The sequence below is a fragment of the Cibotium barometz genome, chromosome 55 (assembly GCF_041138505.1).
Source record: "Cibotium barometz isolate CiBa-2024 chromosome 55, ASM4113850v1, whole genome shotgun sequence".
Classification (NCBI taxonomy): domain Eukaryota; kingdom Viridiplantae; phylum Streptophyta; class Polypodiopsida; order Cyatheales; family Cibotiaceae; genus Cibotium; species Cibotium barometz.
This window is the reverse complement of record NC_141100.1, coordinates 264091-288751: the sequence shown is the minus strand read 5'-3', so window position 1 is coordinate 288751 and position 24661 is coordinate 264091. Positions and strand designations below refer to the sequence as shown.

The 24661-nt window shown below is 45.1% G+C and overlaps 1 protein-coding gene across 2 annotated transcripts in view; it reads left to right on the top strand.

Annotated features, from left to right (window-relative positions):
* Positions 1 to 1100: 1100 nt before the first annotated feature.
* Positions 1101 to 24661, top strand: part of LOC147607227 (uncharacterized) — a 36077-nt gene continuing 12516 nt past the window's right edge. The window contains exon 1 of one of the 2 annotated variants that reach the window (XM_086790671.1): positions 1101 to 1294. In XM_086790671.1, the coding sequence (XP_086646797.1) occupies positions 1122 to 1294 (173 nt within the window). In that variant the 5' untranslated portion in view covers positions 1101 to 1121. Of the gene's footprint in view, positions 1295 to 24429; positions 24530 to 24661 lie in introns of those variants that run through there. The other variant, XM_086790672.1, reaches the window with a different exon arrangement.

The window sequence follows — 24661 nt, the reverse complement described above, 5'->3', positions numbered from 1 at the left end:
CTTCCAGACACCCACTGAGAAAACCTTGGCAGAAAACAAGTACTTAACAGATCGAGCACTTGAGGAGGAAGCTTACATTCCAAATCCTTTTCCTGAACGTCTTTTAGATGATCATGAATGGGTACATATCCTCACAGCTCGAGATACATGTATGCTTCGCAACAACGGACCTCAATTCTGTGATGACGAGGACCAAAGTGTCATTCCGATTCGGATGGTAAATCTCAGGAACTATGTTCCAGACTCAGAAGAAGTTTGGTTAGGGATTGTATATCCATAACTGATCTGAGCTCAAATGAGGAAAGTGACCATTCGTTAGGTTATGACGTGTTAGGATATGGAGTTGATGAGTCTATCTTGTCTGAAGATGAAGAGAGAGTACCAGAAACAGAGCTAGAAAAGGTAAGGATCCTATTGCAAGGTAGAGAAGCCTTAGAGTTGGGGATTACACCTCAACAGCTCAAAAACGTTCGGAAAAAACAAAGAGGAAAAAGAAATTGAGGGGCACTATTAAAAAGAAGCGAAAAGGACCCTAAACGGACCGTCCAAGGGTGCATGCTCCATATGCAAGTGCGGTCCGGCAAGTCCATAGCTTCGGGATCTATCGCAAGGACCAAGGCTTCAACCTAAGCAAGTGGGATACGAGCTAAAGGTCACTTGAACATAGTAGAAGAGGGTCCGTCCTCCACTAGTAGCGAGTCATCAAATCAAAGTACAAGCGAAGCTTCCGCTTCAATGGAAAGCTTCAACCTAAGCAAGTGGGATACGAGCTAAAGGTCACTTGAACATAGTAGAAGAGGGTCCGTCCTCCACTAGTAGCGAGTCATCAAATCAAAGTACAAGCGAAGCTTCCGCTTCAATGGAAAGCTTCCGCAACTTGAACTTGAACACTGGCATGCCATTAGATATTGACATCACATTACTCGGCTACGACACCCGTCTAGTCTTTATCCGTGAAAATCGGTTAGGGGCTAAACTCTATGGTGATCCGTTCAACCGGATAGCAGTCAAAATAGAGGACATACCAACGCCACGGAGGTGGAGGTATGGGTAAGTCACAAGGTGACCAATATATGAGTTTTATGGGCGTAAGGTACTTTTTAACGACCGAATATGAAAACATGGATGCAGACGACAAGCTGCATACCTTACCTCATATTCGTACATTTTCTGAACCCCCATATAATGTGCCTTCATGGAGTGCAGGTTTGGACAGCCCAAGATTTGAGGCAGCACCATCAGCACCACCAACACCAACAACTGGAGTAGGCAATCGGAAGCTCAAGCGGAGGAGGTAAGCTTCTCATTTATTTGCTGCAACTCCGGAATTTGTTGAAAGTGAACTGTACAGAATGCTGCATGCGCATAAAATAGATAATGACAGTGAATTTGTAGCTCTGTACACAACACAAAAAGGAACCGTCTTCAAAACGATGATGGTAAATGGGTACCCATACTCTAACGAACAAGACCTACATGTATACGGGACTGAGGGGTCTACAATAATCGACATTAGGGACGCATGGGGAAACAACTACTACAAGGTAGAAGGTGAGGCTTTACAAGTCTTCACCAGGATGGGAATACCCTTATTTCCTCTGCGAGCCTATGTACCCACGGTAGAACCTAGACCAACAACAGCAACTATAGGTCCAAACGATTCAAGATACCATGCGCCAACTCCACGGTTCGCAGAAACCACAATGCCTGCTCACGATAAACCCTATCAAAGTACGGGTTCCGGGATGAAAGATTCTTCCTGGATACCTAAACCAAAGGAGTCTTTGCACAAAGACCAGGCGAAATCCAGAAGAGGGAGGTACGTCTGGCGATAAGCCAGCAACGCAAAAAGCTAAAATGAAATTTCCAGATCCTAGAACTAGGGGAAAGAAGGAAGAGTGGCCGGGATCCAAAAACATTTGGCCAACCACTCTGCAAAAATTCTGCAAAAAGTTCGATGGAACTGGAGATCCTTATGAGCATGTGGCTCTTTTCAACGAGCTCATATACGCGGAAGGAGTCACAGATGTGCACACTAAGGTGCATGGGTTTGGGTTAACGTTGAGTGGAAGTGCTCTTTGTTGGTTCCAAATGCTAAAACCAGCTGTGCTTTATGACTTTGACGTTTTAGTCAAGAAATTCATTGAAGCGCACACCAAGATTGGCATCAAACACAACACAGTGACCCTAATCCTAAACTTTAAACAAGGGGAAAGACAGACAGTAAGCATCGACCGAATGAAACAGTATATTGCTAGGTTCCCAGAGTCTGAATTGCCAAAACAAGAACGCCTTGAACTTGTTTTCTAGAGGGCTTATTAGATGAAGACCTCTACATGCTATTGTTCACTCAAGACCACAAGGACTTTGAGTTTTGTTGTTTCGAAGCTCAACGCTTAGACGACAACACAAAAGGAAACAGAATATCTTCTGGCGATGATCAGAGATAGGATTTCTCGAGCAATGCTCGCAGAAATGAGGAAGTGGTCTCACATACGATAGCAGATAGAGTGGCTCGTCTGCTTAAGCAGTCTGCTTAAGCAGTCTGCTTAAGCAGTCTGCTTAAGCAGGACAACAGGGTAAACCAACAAAGTCGCCCATACCAACCAACGCCACCGTTGAGGGACAACCCGCAAGGAGCTCTCAAATGGTGTGAACCATGTAGGAGGTGGGGCAACCATAGCACGAATGAGTGCTATAGATGAGTGCTATAGTAGACAAAGGTACATGAGAGAGATAGGTGCAGGAATGCCAGGGGACTTTAAGTCCTCTAATGCACAACCTATCGCAGGTGCAAGTGATGCAGCAAGACCTGTATTGGGTGCTCAACCAGCTCCACCAGGGACCACTCCCTTTCGTTATGTAAGGGAGGTAGAAGATTCAGTACCATCTGTTAGAAGTCATCTCCTGTCTATTTGTATACACCAGGGCCTCTGTTGTGGGTGTGCCCGCCCGTATATCATTTTTCCACACTCCCCGTATTTTTTCCCTATTTTTTCCCATTTTTTCCTAGTGGCTGGAGGGCTGCCAGGTGATGCCAGGACCACTCTGAGGCTGGCCGACTGCATCTGTAGCAGTCGTGGGCCATCTGAGTGCTGGCCGACTTGATCTGAGCAGATGTGGGGATCAGATGCTGGCCGACTGCTGTTTTTCAGCAGTCGTGGACATTTTTTGAGTCGTGGGCCTCTTCCAGAGCTGGCCGACTGCCCTCATGGGCTTGTATATATTCCCCCCCATCCTCCTCCACTTTCTCATTCAGTTTTCCTCGGGATCTTGTGTATAGAGAAGAGTTTACACACATCTCTCAGTGTTTCTTGTGCTGATTATTTTCTGCAGTCTACTTGCTCTTGTCTACCCAAGTTTGGATATCATTTCCGCTGCATATTCTGACATGGTATCAGAGCCCTAGGCTCTAGCAGATCTTGGGCGTTTTTCTGAGCAAGAGGGGGAGCAACAAGTTGCTGATCGGTGGACTGTTTCGGGCTGAACGGGAAGTGAAGGTGCAAGAGGAAGGCGGGCAGAGGGGCTGGACAGCCACTTGCATATTCTCTGATTTTCAGATTTTTTCCCACCCACCCACCCTTTCAGGTTACTCTCCGAGATGGCGGATTTACTCGAGCTGGCAGAGAAGCACGTGAAGATTCCGACTCTCCCCACGTTCCCTGTGGATCAGCAGTTGGACGGGTCCAATTATGGCATCTGGAAGGTCATGATGGAGTCAGTTCTGGAGTCATATGATCTTGCTGATTTTATTATCAAAGGGGTGCCAAGGCCGGAAGCTGAGGAAGGAGAGGTTTTATCCGCGAGGAAGGACCGAGAGGCACAGGCACAAATGTGGGACCGTGTCAACGCCAGGGTCCGGTCATTTATATTCCTCAATTGCACACCACAGGTGATCAACCATGTGAAGCACATGACGCTGGCGAGAGGCATGTGGGAGCACTTGGCTTCTTTGTACAACAGGGTATCACCCATGAAGCGGATATCCTTGGAAGTGCAGATGCGGGTTATGAACCCTGCAAAGTCTTCGACGATGCGGGAACACATTAACAAGCTGCAGGCCCTTCAGCAGGAAGTCCTTCAAGCTGGGAAAGAGATATCGTCCGAAGATATGGCCATCACGTTACTTTCCCACTTGCCTGGTCAGTATTCCGCTTTCTATTCCTCGTTGATCACGAGTGGCAGGCTCAGCACCATTACTTGGGAGGAGCTTGTGCCAATGGTCTTGGACCAGGAGGAACGTTTCACGAACCCTCCTCACGGCGGAGGTTCAGAGGCCTTAACTGGCCAACGGTCGAAAGGCCGTAATACCAACAAGGGTAAAGGGAAGGCTTCATCAGATAAGTCTTCCGAGAAGAAGCCTGATCCAGAACGAGAGAAGCTGAAGGCCGAAAGATCTTGCAATGATTGTGGCGAGAAAGGCCACTACTGGAGGAAGTGCCCTAAGCGGACAGGGAAGAGTGCTGAGTCCTCAGCCTCAGCTGCGAAGACTCCGGCATTTGTGCACTTGGAGATGGTGGACTCCGATGATTCATCGTCTTCGAGCGAGGAGGCAGTTGGCTTCACCGCAAAGGATACTCGGGAATGGATTCTCGACAGTGGTGCTTCCAGGCACATGACTCCATCCCGTGACTTCTTCCTGGATCTGAAGCGGCAGTCAGGTCGTATCTTTATTGGTGATAACTCCACTATTCCGATTCATAGTGAGGGCCGGATGGAGATCATTCCCGACGGCAAGGGGGGCAAGCATGCTTCCCGTGTTCTTTATGTCCCTGCTCTGGGCTTTCATCTTTTGTCAGTGCATGAGGTATGCAAGACTGGCTTTCGGGTGGAATTTGAGGAGCATTCAGTTGCTCTAAGGGACCGTGAGACAGGCAAAGTTGTTTGGGAAGGCGGTGTGGAGAACGGTATCTACAAACTCTCTGCACTCTCCTCACTGACAAGCTCTCAGGTCGGAGACTTGTGGCACTTTCGTTTTGGCCACTTAAATGTGGATGCTTTGCGGCGCGCCTTCCGGGACCAGATGGTGGTTGGCTTGCCAGATGTTGGTAGTAGGCAAGGACGCTGCAGTTCTTGCATACGTGGTAAGCAGCACAGGGAATCCTTTCCGAAGCAGGCTTCCAGGCGGGCTTCGAAACCTTTGGAGTTGATTCACACTGACTTGTGTGGACCACAGCAGATACCATCCTTGGGAGGATCTCTCTACTTCATGCTGCTTGTTGATGAACGTGGGTCTACTTTCTTTCACAGAAGGACCAGGCTTTTGCTCGGTTCAAGGAATGGCACGTGATGGTGGAGAAAGAGTCTGGATTTCAGGTCAAGACTCTCAGGGCTGACAAAGGAGGGGAATTCTCCTCGACTGTATTCTTTCGGTTTTGTGCAAATCATGGCATCAAGAGGGAATTGGCCAATACCGGATCGCCTTCGGAGAATGGAGTTGTTGAACGTAAGAACAGGACTGTTGTCATGGCCCTGTGAAAATGGAGCAGGACAAGTGTGGGCATGGTGGTTGCAGGGTCAGAATATTTTATGATTCACATGGGGGGTGCCCGGACAGTGTTTAAGATGTGTGGACATCCCTAGGTGTGAAGGGGGAACATTAAAACATTAACTTTTAATGTTTATTGAAGTTTTGCCCCTAGGCCTTAGTGGCCCTAGGAACTTATTAAGTTGGGGCCCTAAGGATTAACTTGGAAAGGAGTTTTCTCTCTCTTCACTCTCTCTCCTCCCTTTTTGGGGAGTCGTGTAGCAAAAGTGGAGAAAGCCCTCATGCGCTTGTATCCAATCGTGGAAGAGCTCAAGGAGGAGGAGGCGGCTGCTGAAGATCAGCTTTGTTGCTGTTTTTCTGAGAGAACCAGCCGTACAGCACTGTACGGCCAGTACTGGACTCTCTCTCTCTCTCTCTCTTTCTCCTCTGTTGCTGGCGGCGCACAGAGCAGCTGCTGGTGGCTGCGCAGAAGCCCTATACAGGCTGGACAGTCAGTTTTCCAGCCCATACCTTACTGTACGACTGCCGTACAGTGTACGGGCAGTCAAGATACAGCTCATACAGGTGCAGGCGGCGCTTTACTGGGTGCTGGACAGACCTGTGCAGGCTGATTCAGGCAGGTACAGAAGTGGACAGCAGGTTGTTTATGCAAGTACAACGCTTGGCACGCATCCCGAGGCGGTACAATCAAGTACAGTGCTGATTTTCAGATCTGTACTTTCAAGGACAGCATAGGAGTGAGCATCAGGAGGAAGATACAGGCAAGTGCAAGCACACGTGTGAAGCAGGATTGTGGGTTCAAGTGCCTGCAGGCACAGATTAGTGCTGTTGCTTCCTCCAGAGTTGTTTCACGAGCTGAACTTGGTAAGCCTTGACTCTGTTCATCTATCTCTCTTTCTGTTGCTTGATGTCTGCTACAGGTATGTTTTATCTGGCTCCTTGTGAGAGGAGGAGTATGGCAGATTGACAAGAGATTAAGACAGGGATTGAACAACATATGTATGTTGAGCTGAGAAGATGTATCATGCTTATGAGTTATGCCAGATGTATGCCCATGGCTGGCCTGCTTTGTGAACTTGGCTGATCAGAGGAAGGCACAGTGTGTTGCTTGAGGACACAGATCTGTGTGCATAGATCCTCTGTGCTGAGAAGGATTTGTGGGCCGTCAGATTGGACTACAGGTGTAAACTCTTGGCTGGTTTTTGTGTTGTACTCAGCCATACATATTATTTTAATGGAATAAAGAAATACCGCAAGGGGCGCCAAGCTTTGGGGCCAACAGGTGTCGTTGTGTTTTCAGATTTGGGCACTCTAGCTCCAATCTGTGTTTTGTTTATCATCTAGACTACAAGCGGACGGGTGTTAGCTCTTACCGCACTCTGGTTTTCTATCAGAGGCCGGTTTCAACTGTGGTGGAGATGGCGAGGACCATGCTGGAGCATCGAGATCTTCCTCGTCCACTTTGGGGTGAGGCTGTGGCGACAGCTGTCCATACCATTAACCGCTCTCCGACGACTTCTGTACCCCATATGACTCCATTTGAGGCATATTTTGGCAGGAAACCCGATGTCTCGCACTTCCGTGTCTTTGGGAGTGACGCGTATGTACATATTCCGAAGAAGCAGAGGGGGAAGCTTGACTCCAAGTCCCGCAAGCTGGTATTTGTGGGGTATAACTCTCTTTCCAAAGGATACAGGTTGTATGATCCAGAGAGAAACGAGATTGTTGTCAGCCGGGATGTGGTCTTTGACGAGCATGTTCCAGCATCCACTGTCGAGGAGCCGCCACTTCTTGGAGATCCAGAGTCTGATGATGATTCCCAGTCTATCACTCCAGTTGATCCACCTCAGTCATCACAGGAGGTTGAGCCCGCAGCTGGAGTTGAGCCCCCGCGACCACAGGAGGCTCCACGATCTGTTCGAGTACCTAGGTGGTTGATGGACACCCTTCGGGAGTCAGGTGTCACGGAGCTACCCTCCGAGTGGACCACAGAGGACGGCCCTCGAAGATCACATCGAGTTCGAGATAAAAGCAACACGGCGGAGCTTCTTCAGGTGAACTATGCTCTTATGTCTCGTATCATGCGGGATAAAGAGCCCACTTCCGTAAAGGAAGCCCTTTCACAGGATACTTGGAGGGAAGCCATGCAGGTGGAACTTGACGCCATCGCGAAGAACAACACTTGGGAGTTGGTACCGAGGCCGTCGAAGCGGTCAGTCATTGGTGTCAAATGGGTCTTTAAGACCAAGTACGCGGCTGATGGGTCGGTGGACAAACACAAAGCCAGGCTCGTGGCTAAGGGTTATGCTCAGCGGCCAGGCATCGACTACGAGGATACCTTTGCACCGACAGCACGGATGACCACGATTCGGACCGTTCTTGCCCTTGCTTCTTCTCAGAGGTGGCCCGTGTACCAGATGGATGTAAAATCGGCGTTCCTTAATGGTGACCTGCAGGAGGAGGTGTACGTTGAGCAGCCTCCAGGCTTCATTGTTCCAGGATCGGAAGGGATGGTTTACAGGTTACGTAAGGCCTTGTATGGTCTTAAGCAGGCTCCGCGGGCTTGGAATCAGAAGATTGATTCCTTCTTTATTCGGACTGGATTCCAGAGATCGGTTGCAGATCCGAACCTGTATCTCTTTCGGGAACGCGGCATGGTCACACTCATCATCCTTTATGTGGATGATCTCATTCTCACCGGCGGTCATGGGGAGCACATTGGAGTGACGAAGGCTGCCTTGTCAAAGGAGTTTGAGATGACCGATTTAGGCTTACTCCACTTCTTCTTGGGATTGGAGATCTGGCAGACCCAGAGGGGGTTTTTCGTCTCTCAGCAGCGGTATGTTCATGAGTTGCTTGAGGCCTTTGGGATGGAGAACTGCAAGCCTATTACTTCGCCGATGGACCCGAACACAAAGTTAACCGTTACAGATCCTTGTGAGCCAGTTGATGCCTCGCAGTACCGGAAGTTGGTTGGTTCATTGATCTGGTTGCTGAACACCAGATTGGACTTGAGCTTCTCCGTGGGGCTGTTGAGCTCTTTTATGCAGACGCCATTGAAGACTCATTGGGACGCAGGATTGCGGATCTTGCGGTATCTGCAGAGTACGAAGGATCTGGGACTCTTTTACACAGGAGGGAATGGAGTCAAGCTCCAAGGTTGGAGTGACTCAGATTGGGGAGGAGATCCAGACACGAGGAGATCTACTTCAGGATACACTTTTACCCTCAGCTCAGGAGCGGTTTCTTGGAGCAGCAAGAAGCAGCCGACTATTGCCCTTTCTTCGACAGAGGCAGAGTATCGGGCTGCTTGTGGTGCTGCTTGTGAGGTTGTATGGCTGCGGAGGCTGCTTGGCGAGATGGGGTTTCCACAGAGGGAGCCCACAGTCATCCAGTGTGATAACCAGAGTTGTATAGCTATTGCTCGGAACCCGGTTTTCCATGCCCGGACCAAGCATATAGAGATACAGTATCACTTTGTTCGTGAGAAGATCTTGGCTGGTGACATCTTGCTACTTTATTGTTCGACGGAGGACAATGCGGCGGACCTCTTCACGAAGTCTCTACCTCAGGCTACGCTCAGGCGGCACTCCAGCTCCCTGGGGTTGGTTACACAGCCAGGAGCTGAGAGGGGGTGTTAGAAGTCATCTCCTGTCTATTTGTATACACCAGGGCCTCTGTTGTGGGTGTGCCCGCCCGTATATCATTTTTCCACACTCCCCGTATTTTTTCCCTATTTTTTCCCATTTTTTCCCATTTTTTCCTAGTGGCTGGAGGGCTGCCAGGTGATGCCAGGACCACTCTGAGGCTGGCCGACTGCATCTGTAGAAGCAGTCGTGGGCCATCTGAGTGCTGGCCGACTTGATCTGAGCAGATGTGGGGATCAGATGCTGGCCGACTGCTGTTTTTCAGCAGTCGTGGACATTTTATGAGTCGTGGGCCTCTTCCAGAGCTGGCCGACTGCCCTCATGGGCTTGTATATATTCCCCCCCATCCTCCTCCACTTTCTCATTCAGTTTTCCTCGGGATCTTGTGTATAGAGAAGAGTTTACACACATCTCTCAGTGTTTCTTGTGCTGATTATTTTCTGCAGTCTACTTGCTCTTGTCTACCCAAGTTTGGATATCATTTCCGCTGCATATTCTGACACCATCCATGGAATTGGTACCTGTAAGCCCATACTACAAGGAGACGCCTGAGTCGATGCAACTTGCTATCTCACAATTGACGGACTTGGATTCGTCTATAGTCCAACTTCCTGCACAATTGATGGACTTGGATTCATCTATAGTCCAACTTCCTGCACAAGAATTGTATTTACTCGCCAATGGGGGCTGTAGGCCACAAGGTGGGTACCAAAAAAGATTACCAAGTCCCGGGAGTGACATGACAGTGGGGCCGTGCTATGAATGCAATGGTCCGCATTTTGCTAGGGACTGTCCTGTGCGAAAAGAAAAGAATTTGGCAAACAATGCTAGTGGGTATCAAGCTTGGCCCCGTGTACTTAGGCACTGCGATGGCTGTGGCAACGATCATCTAGCTAAGGATTGTCCAAATAAGCTTGTAGAGACAAAAGCTTCCTTTGGGTATGTTGGGGTGATTCCATCACCATCAACTTTTTAAACAGAAAATGAGAATGTATCGTTGAGAATGGTCTCAACAGTTCTAGCCTGTAATGATCAACTGCAACCTGTGTTGACACCAATAAAAGGAACTGATTCTCAGCAAGAACAAACCAAACGAAAAAGAAGGAAACAAAGAAGAAATAAAGCAAAAAACACAAGGACGATCAAGAAACAAGAAAGTTCCAGTGGAACTGAGTCGTCCGACTCAGGTTCATGGGAATCAATTATCCTTGAAACACCGGACGGAACGCGAAGGATGTATGTTGTGCAAACAACTGCTGACCAGAAACAAATCAAACCAAATCCAACGCTTGAGATAGAGCAACAAGCAAAAACTACCGAACCCTTGAGGGTAGTGACGAGAGCTAAAGCGAAAAAGGCGCAAGAAAACGAAGAAACAGAAAAGCCCACGTTCGCAAACTTGCAAAAGAAAAGAAAGTACCTCATATGCCTCCGAGACTTGCTTGAGGTTACCCTCGGCCTCCTGATTGTTGCCAGGGTTCTTATCAGGATGCCACTTCATAGCTAGCCTCCTGTAAGCTCTCTTGCGAACTACAGCGGATGCATTTCCCGTCCAACTTTCAGAATGTTGTTCTCTCTAAAGCAATGGTTTCAAGCAACATAAAAATAAAGTGAAAATAAGTCCATTTAATTACATACGTGATTGTATATATCTACTCCACCTAGATATTGCAATACACATGGACAATTTTCATGTTGGAGAATATTCCATATCTTGTGAGCATCTTTATTTTTATTAGGAGTTGTATCCCTTGCTAGCGTAAAGAAATGAGCCCTTAAGTTTTTGCACGGGAGTAAAATGTACGGAATATCTTTCTTAACAGATCACAAAAATTGGGTCCTCAAACTTGTTCATTTTTCTTTAATATATAATATAGTATATATATATAATATATATATATATATATAATATAATATAATATATATATATATATAATAAAAATATATATATATATATAATATAATATATATATATAATATTATATATATATAATATAATATAATATATATAATATATATATTATATATATATATTATATATATTATATATATATATATATATATATATATATATATATATGATAAATTTTCTAAGCCAATCAAGAGATGTACAGACAAAAATAAATTGAGGATGGTAAACATGTTCAAACCGCTTCCAACAAATTTCTAATTTCTATTATACAGAGTGACCATTCAGAAAGAATTCACTTTGGAAAATACAATCAACCTCTTCAAAATGAAAAACAAATGTAGAAAAAGCCGGTTCCAAGTGTGAAGCACATACTAGCCCTGGAAACCCATACTCTTGGACCCGCATGACATTGTGAAGCACATACCAGGCGCTTTGGGGCAGAAGTAGACTATGTCATGGCATAGCGGAGCTTTATACTTTGTATACAAGAGTTCATAGTTATAGACCCAGGCCCATTGGCATAGCAGTAGATCATGCTCTCTTGACATTGACCATTTCCTTTCAGTTCACTACTATTCAACGGCCTCGATTTTCAACACCTACTCGATATATTTTTTTACCTCAAAGACCGATTCTGTTTACACTGATGGGATTTACAGACGCTTATGCACTGAGGAGCCAGGCTGCCCTCTAGATGAGCTCACTTACATATTGACACAGACTTTGCATGATGCAGCAGGAGAGGCATACCCTCACACCCAGCTTGAGCAGAGACGGCCTACTAGAAGTATGCCCCAGAACAGCTGGTAGTACGATGAGTTCTGCATAGACGTGAGAGCACGGCTCCAGAGAGAGGTACTCTTGGAAGTCATCACCTATCGACAGTCACGGATTGCTTTCCAACGCCTACTAGGACGAAAGAAGGGGGTTTTCTTGGCTCAGTTTACAGCACGATCTTTACCGGCTGTTCTTGAGCCAAGACTCATGGGAGGCATGGAGACTCTTCCATCAGCACTCACCTCCTCCGGGCATCACTTCTACAGAGGTTTGGGGTCAGTATGCGACATCTTTGTACACAGTTCCTCGACAGCCATCGCTTCCAGACCCCCTAGAGCCATGCCCACATACTTGTGCTTTCTTTACTGCAGAAATGGTAAGGAAAGCCATTGACAGGATGAGGACTGGGAGAGCCTATGATCATGATGAAGTAGCAGAGCATTTTATACATGCTAGAGATATGCTTGCAGAGCTTCTAGCAGTGATGTTCAACCGTGCAATGTGTGAGGGTCTACCGGATTCTTGGAGCTTGTCCACTATTGTGCCTATCTTCAAGGCAGGGGACCGTATGGAGCCTGGAAACTATCCTACTATCATGATTGGGCACACATTGGTACGATTGTATGCATCCATTCTTGAGCAACAGTTGAGCAGATGGTCAGAGAGAGCCGACATGCAAGCAGTGGGACACTCACAGGTTTTCGGCGGGGGTTTTCTACTCTTGATCACATTCGAATTGCCTAGAGATAGGTTGATGCGCAGATTACAGGAGATGGGGTACCCACAGAGCTGATTTGGGGATTTATGGCACTCTACAGGTCGGTGAGAGATGGGGGTACCCACAGAGCTGATTTGGGAAATTATGGCACTCTACAGGTCGGTGAGAGGACAGGTCTGTACCCCGGAGGGGTTATTAGATGTAGTGCACTCCACTATTGGGGTGAAGCAAGGATGCCCGCTATCTTCGACACTCTTTCGCATGTATGTGGATGGGGTTTCTGATTACATTGAGAGGGGAGGTGATAGAGTACCAAAGCTCTTAGCTTTCGGTTCCTTATGGGGCCATTATATTGGTTTCTTGGCTCTGACATTGGAAGGGCAAGTGCCCAGTCGGAGGTATTTTCATTCTCAACCTGATCTTGTACAGGAAGCAATGACTTCATTGACGTTCATTCATGCAGCTAACATCCTTCACGGGGATGTTGCTTTACGCAACATGATCTTGTCTCCAGGTGGTAAGATTCTTTACATTGACTTTGGTAGGTGCATCATTGACGCGGATGAAGCAAGTCGAATGGAAGAGCTTGAAGACTTGAAAGAGCTGCTAGATGAGTGCCAGGATGAGGAGGTGGAATCCGCTGAATAGTATCAACATAGGCACACTCGTGCTTTTTTTGCAAATTTTACCTTTGTGGTCTATTGTCTACTTGAGAGGTGTGATGTGTCCGCCCTTGAATGTCAGAAATAGTAGAGAGCTATTTTTTTTGTTTGTCATATGAACTGCATCTGCCTTGGCCATACATCAATATATCTGATTGGTACATATAAAGGCTTGTGATAAGAATCCATGGGATCATAGTTGAATCTTGATAATGTGCTTCAACTTTCAGGGTACCATTCAAATGTAAGCAGACGTTTCAAGGGGTCTTTTCCCCATCATGGGACATTTTAAATGAGCAATCATGGTGTCTTTGGAATTGTGTGTGAGCCGGAGTTTCAATCTTGCAAGGATACATATAGGCCGTAGCTGCATGTTACACATTGTAGCATTTAAGCACCATGATTAGAATAAGTCCTTTAGAGTCCAAACCTTGGGTAACAAATTTTATGGCCTTTTCTATTTCTTGTTGGACGCTCTTGAGCTGTGAGCCTTTTTAGATGAAATTGGGTAGCTTGACACTGGTTGGATCTGCCTGTAACATCTGCAAACATCCTTTTGTTTGTCTTAGACTTCTACCCGTTTTTCAGTATTGTCAAACATATGGTATTGGTTCATTTACTCACCCCTTTACCTTTTTCCCTACTAGGCTTCATACCCAACTGGGTATTTTTTGTCGAAATTTTTATGGAAATACGCCTTGTTGCGCGTAAATTTTGGCAGAATTCTCTCTTTGATCTACTAGCGAGTATCTTCTGGATATCATGCCTCTTTCTCTCTTATCCTCCATGGAGAAATACCCTCTGATTCTACGGTTGGTTAACAGCTATTTTGCAAAATATTCGACTATTGCAAATGATGCTTGGTGGCTCCACTAATCTAGCTGGTTGCTGGTCTCTTACTCCTTTTGGAGGGTGTTTTGCTAATGATGGTGGTCCTTTCCGTAAAAGCCATTCTGGACACTGGAGCAGGTCACAACCTGACAGACGGGCCAAAAGGTCAATCATAGGAACACCCAAAGCAACTACAGGTATAGTAGAGATATCTACCACTGAGTGGGCCTCTCTACCTAGATGGATGCTTGGTTAAAATGCATAGTACCCACTGATGTAGTAGATTGGGTAATTTTTCCTGTGGGTAACTTCACACTTAGATGAGGTGCGTGAATTTCAGGCAGCTTTAGTGAGCGAATGCACCTAGGGGAAATAAAAGAACGTGTGCTCCCTGAATCAATAAGTAGGGTGAACTGCGTACCTTCGTACTCAGCAGGGGTTTGGAGTACCGAGAATTGGTTATTGGCTCCTTGATGTTCAATTGCAGCATGAATATGAGCCATATCTTCAGCTTCTTCCAGTTCTTCAGCTATCACCTGATTTACCTTAGCCTTGCCGTTATTTTTGCAAACTCCCCCTTGGAAGTTACGGTTGGGTGGAGGGTTGAAGTTGGTGTGGTTCCCTTGGTTGTTGTTGTTATTAGTGGAGTGTTGATTTCCTCCTGGGGTGGGTTGTGCTTGAAATTGGTAGTTTGGGTATGTTGGTGGCTTAAGATGATTGGGACCACTTGAGTTCTGACTCCTTGGTTGGTTATAAGACATACTGGACTGTTGCTCTAAGGCTTGCTGATCCTTATTCAAATTTGGACAATACTTGAGATGATGGCCAGGCTCAAGGCATTTATAAAGTCCTCAATATCTGCTCTCTCATCAACAAGTGCATCATGTACACATCTGCATCAGAATAGGCTGTTCTGTGTTCTCACTTGAAACCTGCATAGGCTGAAAAACGGCCTCATTAGGTGGCTGTGCACCATTGAAAAGAGGCAATAACATGTCATATACATCACCTGAGCTAACACCTGTCTCCTTAGTACATGAAAGTAAGGGCTGAACTGCATCTTCCACAAAAACATCATCTCGGCTAACCAAAATACGCTTAGTCTGTGGATGATGCAAACGATAACTTTTTTTCTTTTCTTTCCTTTTTTGAGCCGGGACACGGGGCACATGTTTGGATAATAGAGTAAACTATTTCCAATCAAAGGTATCCCCCCATACTCACAGAGCAGAGGCTTTGCTCTCAGCACTATATCCAACAAAAATACATTTTACAGCTTTGTCATCCAATTTTCTGCGTTGCACAGACACTAATGCATATGCAAGGCACCCAAAAACACGCAAATGACCAACAGATGGCTTGCGGCCATGCCAAGCTTCATATGGAGTGACAACCTGCAATGCCTTGGTGGGACACCTGTTAAGTACATATGTGGCACACATGACAGCCTCAAGCCAAAAACCATGTGGTAAACTCTGACTTTTGACCATACATCTAGCCATCTCCATGAGAAACCTGTTTTTCTTCTTAGCCACACCATGTTGTTGTTGTGTATATGGCACTGTACATTGGTGTTTTATCCCACGCTCAGCTAGAAATGCATTAAATTCTGAAGACATGTACTCCCCCCCTCGATCTGAGAACGGAGGGTGCCCATCTTACATCCTGACACATTTTCAGCCATAACCAAAAACTGTTTGAAGCACAAAAACACTTTATACTTTGCCTTTAAAGGTTATAACCATGCATGCCTAGAATAATCATCAATGAAAGTCACAAAGTACAGTAATTTTCAAATGATGGAGTTTGCATAGGACCGCAAACATCACTATGAATAAGCTGCAATTTGCATTCAGCTCTAACTGATCCATCTTTGGGAAAGAAACCACACTGCATTACCCAATATGCAGCCCTCACATACATGTTTAACAGGTGCCTCAAGCTTAGGCAAAGAAGACACCATTTCAGATTTCTGCAGGCGCAGTAAACTTGCAAAATTCAGATGACCAAAATGTGCATGCCAAAGTTTTGCATCTGAGATAGCCTGCATGTCCATAACAGCGCATGATGAATCCTCTACACATTTTCCATACATGGTGAGCTTATACAGCCCTCGACATAATGTATCAGATGCTACAATTATGTCACCACAAGAGAGATCATGAACTATACACCTGTCATCCACAAATTTGACAACCAAGCCAATCTTGGCAAGTGCAGAAGTTGACATCAAATTCTTTTTGATCCCTAGGACATACAACGCATCATAAAGTGTAAAGGTGCTGCAATCTGCAGCATTTAGCACAATCTATCCAACTCCCTCTCAAGAGGATATGAGGAGTTATTTGTGCCTTCCTTCTTTGGTTGCGCAGCATTTCCAGCTTTTTGTTTACCAAATGAAGAGCCACCTTTATCTTTGCCCTTCTGACTAGCAACAAAAGCTTGATCTGCAACACGCATAGTATTCTTGTTTCGCCTAGACTGGTCTTCTTGCAGCAAAATAGAAATCAACTCCTCAAATGATAAGGCATTGGGATTACCTTTCATCATCAAACGAAGAGTGGAAGCAAAACTCTGATAAGAATCAGGCAGCCCATTTAGAACAGTATGCACAAGTGAACTGTCAGAGAGGACTTCATTCGTAGAAATCAACTGCTCTTTGAAATCCTTGATCTTTGTCAAGAAATTGTCCATAGAATCACCTTCATTCATATGCTCACTCTCCAACTGTTTATGAAAATAAGCAACACGATCCTCATTTCTTGCCTGATACAATGTGGCAAGTACAACCCAAGTATCTTTAGCTGTCCTGCAAGAGCGAATGTGGGATAATGGCACGTTTAACAGCTAACGCAAGCAAGGCATGTGCTTGTGCATCCTTGCCATCCCAACGACTCTGCTCAACAGTGGGTGGTGGTTCTGCCACAGAAGAACTGGAACCTGCAGCATTTATAACCTCACCTGCATTTGTAGGATTTCCAACCACAATAGGACGTACATCAACTCCCTTTACAATGTTCCACAAACCCTTTGCTACCAATACATGACGCATCATATATGCCCACAGTGGATAGTTGGTTCCATCCAGCTTGTCACTCCTCTCAGCAGCAGTAGCCAACATGCAAAATACATCATTGTTGTCAGCCATGGCTATTGACTGCACTAGATGCAAAAGTTGCCTGTTTGAGGTAAAACCTGCACGAAACTAACGTATATTAAATACCACAGTGCAGATCAGAGGCTGTAGGAGACCTGTTTTGTAAAACCTGTCTCACAGTCAAAAAACCTGCACAAAAGGATGAAATAGCCTACGTAGTACTTGCAATAGTAGAAACGGAGGCCGAAATGACCTCAAAATAAAATTCTGAGAAAACTAAGCTCTAAGAGCTCTCCTAGAGTATATGTTGACCTGCGAACGCCTGTGAAATCTCATCCAAATCGGAGGACATGAAGCAGTGGGTGCTCGCGATGCTGCTCTGGAGGAAGCCTACTCTGATACCAATTGTTGGAGTTAAGGTTAGCGAAAGCACACAAAAGCTTGGAGAAGAAGAAGCTCAAGAGCACACAACACTATTACTTAGTGTGCAAGTACAAAGAGAAGTGAGCCCTAGGGTTTTGGGCGTATATACAAGCCGGTGGAAAAAACCTCCTAAAGAGGGAAAAAACCTCCTAAAGAGGGAAAAAGTGTGTTCACACTCACCACTACCTACTATGGTAACAGGCAATTGCTACAATGCAAAGGCTTCCTCTTGGTTCCGAAGAGTCAGAGAGCTGATTGTATGTCATTGTGATGAGCGGCACACTTGTTCGGTGACACCAGCCATGTGGCAGCCTAGCATAGGTCTACACGACATGGTACGTATGTATGGTACCCTCGACGGCCGTAGAGTCACTATCTTTGTAAACGATGGAGCTAGCCACTTCTTAAACTACTCGTTAGTTAAGAATTTGGGATTGGCCGAGACCCCAAGCGACCATGAGTATACTATTGGCCTGGCCAATGAATATGACAAAACGCTATGGAATATCGTGGTGCTGGGAGTTTCATTGTCAGTGCAAGACTACAAAGCCTCGCTTGACTTTCAAGTCATGCACTTGGCTAGAGCAGACATTTACCTAGGCAGGGAGTGGCTATATAGCTTGCCCTAGTCTAGCTCGAAGTTATTTGCATAATACACTACACTTTGTGCATAAGGGAAAAGTTATCACCGTAGCATTCCTATGACACCACTTACTCTTCTATGGAGCTTCAGCGACACGACCAGGTCTCACAGGTATATTTTTGTTACCCTCTTTTAAATTATGTTACCCTCTTTTAAATTATCACTCTGTAGAGGGACCGTAGCATTCCTATGACACCACTTACTCTTCTATGGAGCTTCAGCGAGACGACCAGGTCTCACAGGTATATTTTTGTTACCCTCTTTTAAATTATGTTTCTGTAGTTGAAATCATAGACTGTTTGCGTAGACAAGCATGAAAACCAAGATGGGTCTTGGACGAGACCCACAGTTTGAAAACCCTGCTTGGCAAGCATGAAAACCAAGATGGGTCTTGGACGAGACCCACTGTTTGAAAACCCTGCTTTGCATGCATGCGACTTTAAAATGAAAAAATCCAAGGCGGATGAGACAATAAAAACAAAGTACGTAGATGCTTTAAGGAGTTTATTAGGGAATTTCAAGATGTATTTTGTGACGAGTTACCAGATGGCTTGCCGGCATCTAGGGATGTGGATCACAGCATCAAAGTTATGCCAGGATCCAAGCCTATAAGCAAGTCTGCTTATAGACTTAGCCACTCCGAGGCACAGGAGGTGGAAAAGCAGTTAACGGAATATTTGAACAAAGGTTTTATATGGCCTAGTTCGAGTCTATGGGCATCGCTCATTTTGTTGGTAAAGAAGAAAGATGAATCTATGCGGATGTGCATAGATTACAGAGCTCTTAATTAGATTACAATTAAGAATAATACCCAATGCCGCGTATGGACAAGGTGTTTGACCAACTCCATGGCGCACGAAGATAGACCTAAGATCAGGATATCATCAGGTCAGGATTAGAGCAGAGGATATTGCGAAGACAGCATTCCGTACTCGTTTTGGGCACTTTGAGTTTTTGGTTATGCCGTTTGGGCTAACCAATCCTCCAGCGGATTTTATGACGCTGATGGACAGTATTTTACGTCCATATTTGGGAAAATTCATAGTAGTTTCCCTTGACGATATTCTTGTGTACAGCCGTACATGAAAGGAACACATAGAGCACTTGCGCTTAGTGTTCAAGTTGCTTCGAGAGCACAAATTATTTGCGAAGAAAAGAAAATGTGAATTTTTAAAAAAAGAAACTCACTACCTTGGGCACATTATATCCGCCGCCGATGGTACGCAGATGGAGCCAAAAAAGGTAGAGGCCATTCTTAAATGGCCACCACCGAAAAAGGTAGAGGCCATTCTTAAATGGCCACCGCCGAAAAATCTCGAGGAACTGCAGATTTTTTTTGGGTATGTCGGGGTTCTACCGACAATACGTAAAGGACTACGCAAAGAGATCGCAGTCCCGTTGACATTAGGGGAAGGGTGGGATCTATAGGGGCCCTTTAAATTGCCATGGCCTAATGAAGATGATTAGGAAATAGGCTAATAGGTGGGTGCCATGTGTACAAGAATGTTGGGTGTGTAAGAGAGGTCAAAAGATTCTTTATAAGATGCTTTGTGCACTTTTTCTCCCTAAAAAAGGGGTGAGGAGTTTTTTCATTTTTCGGACCTCCATAACTTCTACGTATAGGCTCAAAATTTATCGGAGAAAGTAGATCTGGATTCTAGTCTTTGCGATCTTTCCATAGATATGCTACATGATATAGTTTTTTCCACTAGATTTTAAATTCATTTTTGGCGGGAAAATTTGAAAATCAATGTAGCCATTTTTGCCCATTTCTTGGATTAGTTTCTAAATCCAAAAAGGTCAATTTCTTAAACTGCCAAGATAAGTGGCCCTTCTATATCCCACTCTTCCCCTAATGCGGGCCAGTTATGGTCCAAGAGTAAGAACATTAGTTGGGGGGACACCCACGAGAGAAGCTTTGATAAGCTTAAGGTGGCCATAGCGGCAGCACCTATTTTGAATATGGTGGCCATAGCGGCAGCACCTGTTTTGAATATAGTGGATCCAAATGAGCCGTTTATCTTGGAGGTAGACGTAAGTAATGAGGCCATTGGGGTTGTACAAATGCAAAAGAACACCCAATTGCATTTGAAAGTAAAAAGTTAGATCGTGCACAGCGTAACTACTCGGCTTATGAGCGAGAGTTACTAGCGATAGTTCATGCACTCAAAAAGTGGAGACACTATTTGTATGGTGTCACTTTTAAGGTCCGAACAGACCATGAAAGTATGAAATGGATTTCAAGTCAGAGTGAGTTGAAGGGTAGAAAAACTCGGTGGGCGGAGACTCTCCAGGAGTTTGACCTTCAGATACGTTACCTTAGAGGTAAGTATAATGTAGTGGCGGATGCGGTTAGTCGCATGCCACAAGTAAATGAACTTAGCTTCACAAACTTCAAGAATGAGTTCTTGGAGTCACTACGCGGTTTGTGTGAGCACGATCCATTTTAATCTGAGGTCTGGCGTGCTTTACGCGATGGCACTTCTTCACAGATGCGACGACCTCTCTCGTCGGCACAGATTGCGAGTCCGAAGAGACTGGTCGTAGTAGGTGGCATGGGAAGGGAAGCGAGAGTTAGCCCGAAGAGACTAGCCGAGCCTTCCGGATATAGTTTGGAGCCAAAAAGCTCTTACTAGGGCCCTTCATCACCTTTGACTGCCATGGCTTCAAAGGGGGGTAATAAACTTCGTCAAGGGGAGAAGTTTGTTGCTAACTAGTACTTACTTTACGAGGGTAGAGTATGTGTACCAACTATTGGTGATTTTCGAGCGTGCATACTTAAAGAAAGTCATGATAGTCCAAGTGCTGGTCATCCTGGGATTCAAAAGACCTATGCACTAGTGAAAAGATAATTTTATTGGCCTAGTTTGTTTAAGGACGTCCAGACTTATGTGCTGCAATAATGCAATAAGTGTCAGGTCAATAAACATGAGCGTCTAAAGGTTTGGGGATTGCTCCATCCTTTGGATATTTCCCAAGGGAAATGGGAAAGCATTTCCATGGATTTCATTACCGGATTACCCAAGACGAGTCGAGGGAATGACTCGGTGTGGGTGGTAGTGGATAGGTTTATCACCACAAAGAAAATGGTTAAAACGTCGGAGTTGGCAAAACTCTTTATTGAACATCTCTACAAGCTATATGGCCTGCCCGCAGATATAGTATCAGATAGAGATAGAAAGTTTGATAGTCATTTTTGGAAAGAAGTCTTCAAAAAGTTGGATACTACTCTGAGTATGAGTACGGTGGATCAACTGATGGTCAAACCGAAAGAGTTAACCAAATTCTAGAGGATATGTTACGTTCTTATGTAAGTAAGAAGCAATCCTTAAGAAGATTGGGGACGTAGCATACAAACTTGAGTTGCTAGAGAGCTCTCGGGTCTATCCTGTCTTCCATGTCAATAAACTGAAGAAATCAGTTCACGAGTTAGAGAACGTAGTTTCTCCAGAGGTTTTGGTGGACTTGATAGAGCCACCAAAGACTCCACATGAACCTGAGAGGGTTCTAGGGTATCGTGATAGGGTATCGTGATAGGTAAACTCAACATAAAGTGTACCAGGAGGTACTTGTGAAATGGACAGACAGGGATGAGGAGGCAGCTACTTGGGAGTGCCAGAGCACGATTTCCAAAAGGTTTTCCCACTTTGTTTTTGAGGATGAAAATGCTTCTTAAGGGGCGGGTAATATCACGTAGGCTGTAACGCCTGTGACCGACGGCGACAGACCGAGAGGTGGAGTTTTGGCCGCAGAGCCGCTGCCCGGGGTTCAGTGGGTGAGGACATCCGCGCCGAAGCACGCGGGCAGCCGGGCCAGTGTGGACAGCAAGCCACACACCTATAAAAGGCCCAGGAATGGGGAAGCCTCCCCATTCCTCTCTACGGCTAGGAGGTGTGAGCCAGAGCCATCCCCTCTCTCGAGTGTTTGCCCGTTGACTTGGTATAGAGAATAGAAATTGCAAGCAACACAGTACAGAGGGCTGGAAATATTCCTTGATCCGACCCCCCCTTGAAAGGCATTTGTATTCATGGTGGTCAAAGTAGAGCATTAATACAATCATAGTTAGATTGTATTAGTGGATTCATTGAGTGGCATCTTTTTAAAGCCTTGCCAGGGCTTCTTTGATGGCATCATCTTCTTAGCCTTGCCAGGGCTTCTTTATTGGCATCATCTTAAGCCTTGTCAGGGCAACATTTTCTAGATCCCAAGCCCTATATGACCACTCGTGCCACTAGAACTGTGGGGAGTTGGACCAAGATAGATATCAAAGAAGATATCTATTTAAATAGCATAATAATACATAATAGGGCTTGTTCCCAGAGATAAGTCTAGCATGGGATCCCCTTAGAGAAATACTTGTACTGTGAGAAAGTACATAGCATCTTGCACTTAGCTCACTTTAGAGTCAAAAGAGAAACCCACTAAGCTCTTCAGTGTGCAAAACTGACATACATAGCTCTAGATGGATGGAAAATTGGAAATAGAGCTTTCCCAGGACCTGAGTCTGGCATGGGGCTCCCTTCGAGAAGTACATGTCCTGCAGATAAACATGCAACACAAAATCCATAATAGCATAGAAAATCATAATAGATTCTACCTTAGCCTTTTGGGTTATGATTTGTACTTCCATAGCTCCTGTTAGGCCTTCATCTTCTATGAGAAGAGACGCTTCCCTAGCATAGAGCTACCTCAGAGAAGTAACTGTCCTACACAGAGACATGCAACATAAAATCATAGAAACATAAACAAATCATAAGAGATTCTACCTGAGCCTTTTGGCTTATCATTTGGACTTCCATAGCTCTCGTTTAGTAGGCCATCTTCTAAGAGGGAAGACGCTTTCTACACCTTGGACAAGTGCTTCTTTTGTAGATCTGCTAGTACATCTGACAACATGTGGGTCTTCTATCTCATGAGAGCATCACCCAGAGCGTGTCTATACTCCCAATAGATCTCCAAAGCTTCTCCTACATCTATCTCAAGAAGTCAACTTGTAGCAATTCCAGAGACTGTCTGGCATAGTGCTACCTTAGAGAAGTTCTTGAATCGCAGAGCGACACATGAAAAGGACATCATTAGGGCCTTCTACCTCAAGAGAGGACTTCACAGCACCCTTCAGCTATGCCAGAGCCGCTCCCAAGCTCCTTCTATGCCCACTTGATGCTCGCGTGATTCCTTACCTTGTGTGTGTGCTTTTCTCTGGTAACCTTAGGAACTGCCTCTCTCTACACTTCTTGATCTTTTCAGTGTCCAAATTGGAATTTGTAAAGCATTGTGAGTTCCTCTAGGACTTAGCTAGGCTACTTGATAGTTTCCATTCCCTTTTGGACTTAATTCGTCTCTGGAAGACAACTATAACCTTGGCCTTACCTGTTTATGGCCTTCTCTCTCTATCTGCTTCTGCTCTGCTGGGCCACTTTTTAGAGAGATAGCTACCATAATCATTTGGTAAGTATCACTCTTGTATATATTAATTGGCTAATTAATATAGATTGGTGACATAACCCCTCTCTTAAAATCATAGTCATCCTCCTATGTCGTATTTTAACGAGGCTTAGCTCATATATACTATGGATCCTCATTTGAGTAGCGAACCATTCCTTGACTAGCTGGCTAAGCTAGAAGGTGTTTAGAAGACCAAATTAAGCTAAACGTTCATTTAGGGTAAGCTTCCCCTCATGGCTAACTTTTAAGGATCTTTGATCTAATGCATATAGATCATCCTTAGACTTGTGTTAGTCCATTACAATGAGGCTTTTGTAGCATAGCTACCACCATTGTATGTAAGGATCTTGTACTTGTTACACGTCTGTAAGAATATCCTTAACAACCTTGTGTGCACAATTTAAACATTTTAATGCAACCTTTAAATTTAAGATATGAGAACAAAACATGATAAAAGGACATTTTTGCATTAAACATTACTTCGAAGTAACATGAGCTCAACTGGTTAACCTTTGGGAAACTTTATAATCTTGCACAAGAGGAAGAGAATCTTGTAACTGTGTATCTTTGTGCGTTCATGTTTTGTAGACTTGTGTTACAGCATCATAGTATAGCCAAGGCATCTCTATCAATATGCATACAAGCTTTGAATTGGCCAGATACTGAAGCAGTACATAAAGCCTTAGTTTTTTTGTGGAGCCACAGTAACAGTAGCTGTCATTTCTGGCAATATGGAACTTCAAAGCTATGTGGCGGCTGATCTGTTTACAATTATCGAGGCACTTACCATGGATTCAAATGCGTCAGTGCAGGCAGAGATGATCAATCTCTTTAGGACTATATATTTGATAATGGCACAGCAGCATGCAGCTTCACGCGGCGTCAGGTGCTTCGCTTTCCTCATATTGTGTTGCTTTCATTGTTGTTCGCTGCCAAAGCTCACGTTTGAAAACTGTTTGCCGTTCAGATCTTGCAATCATCCCCTTCAATTACATGAGAGGTTCTATTGGCTTTTGAA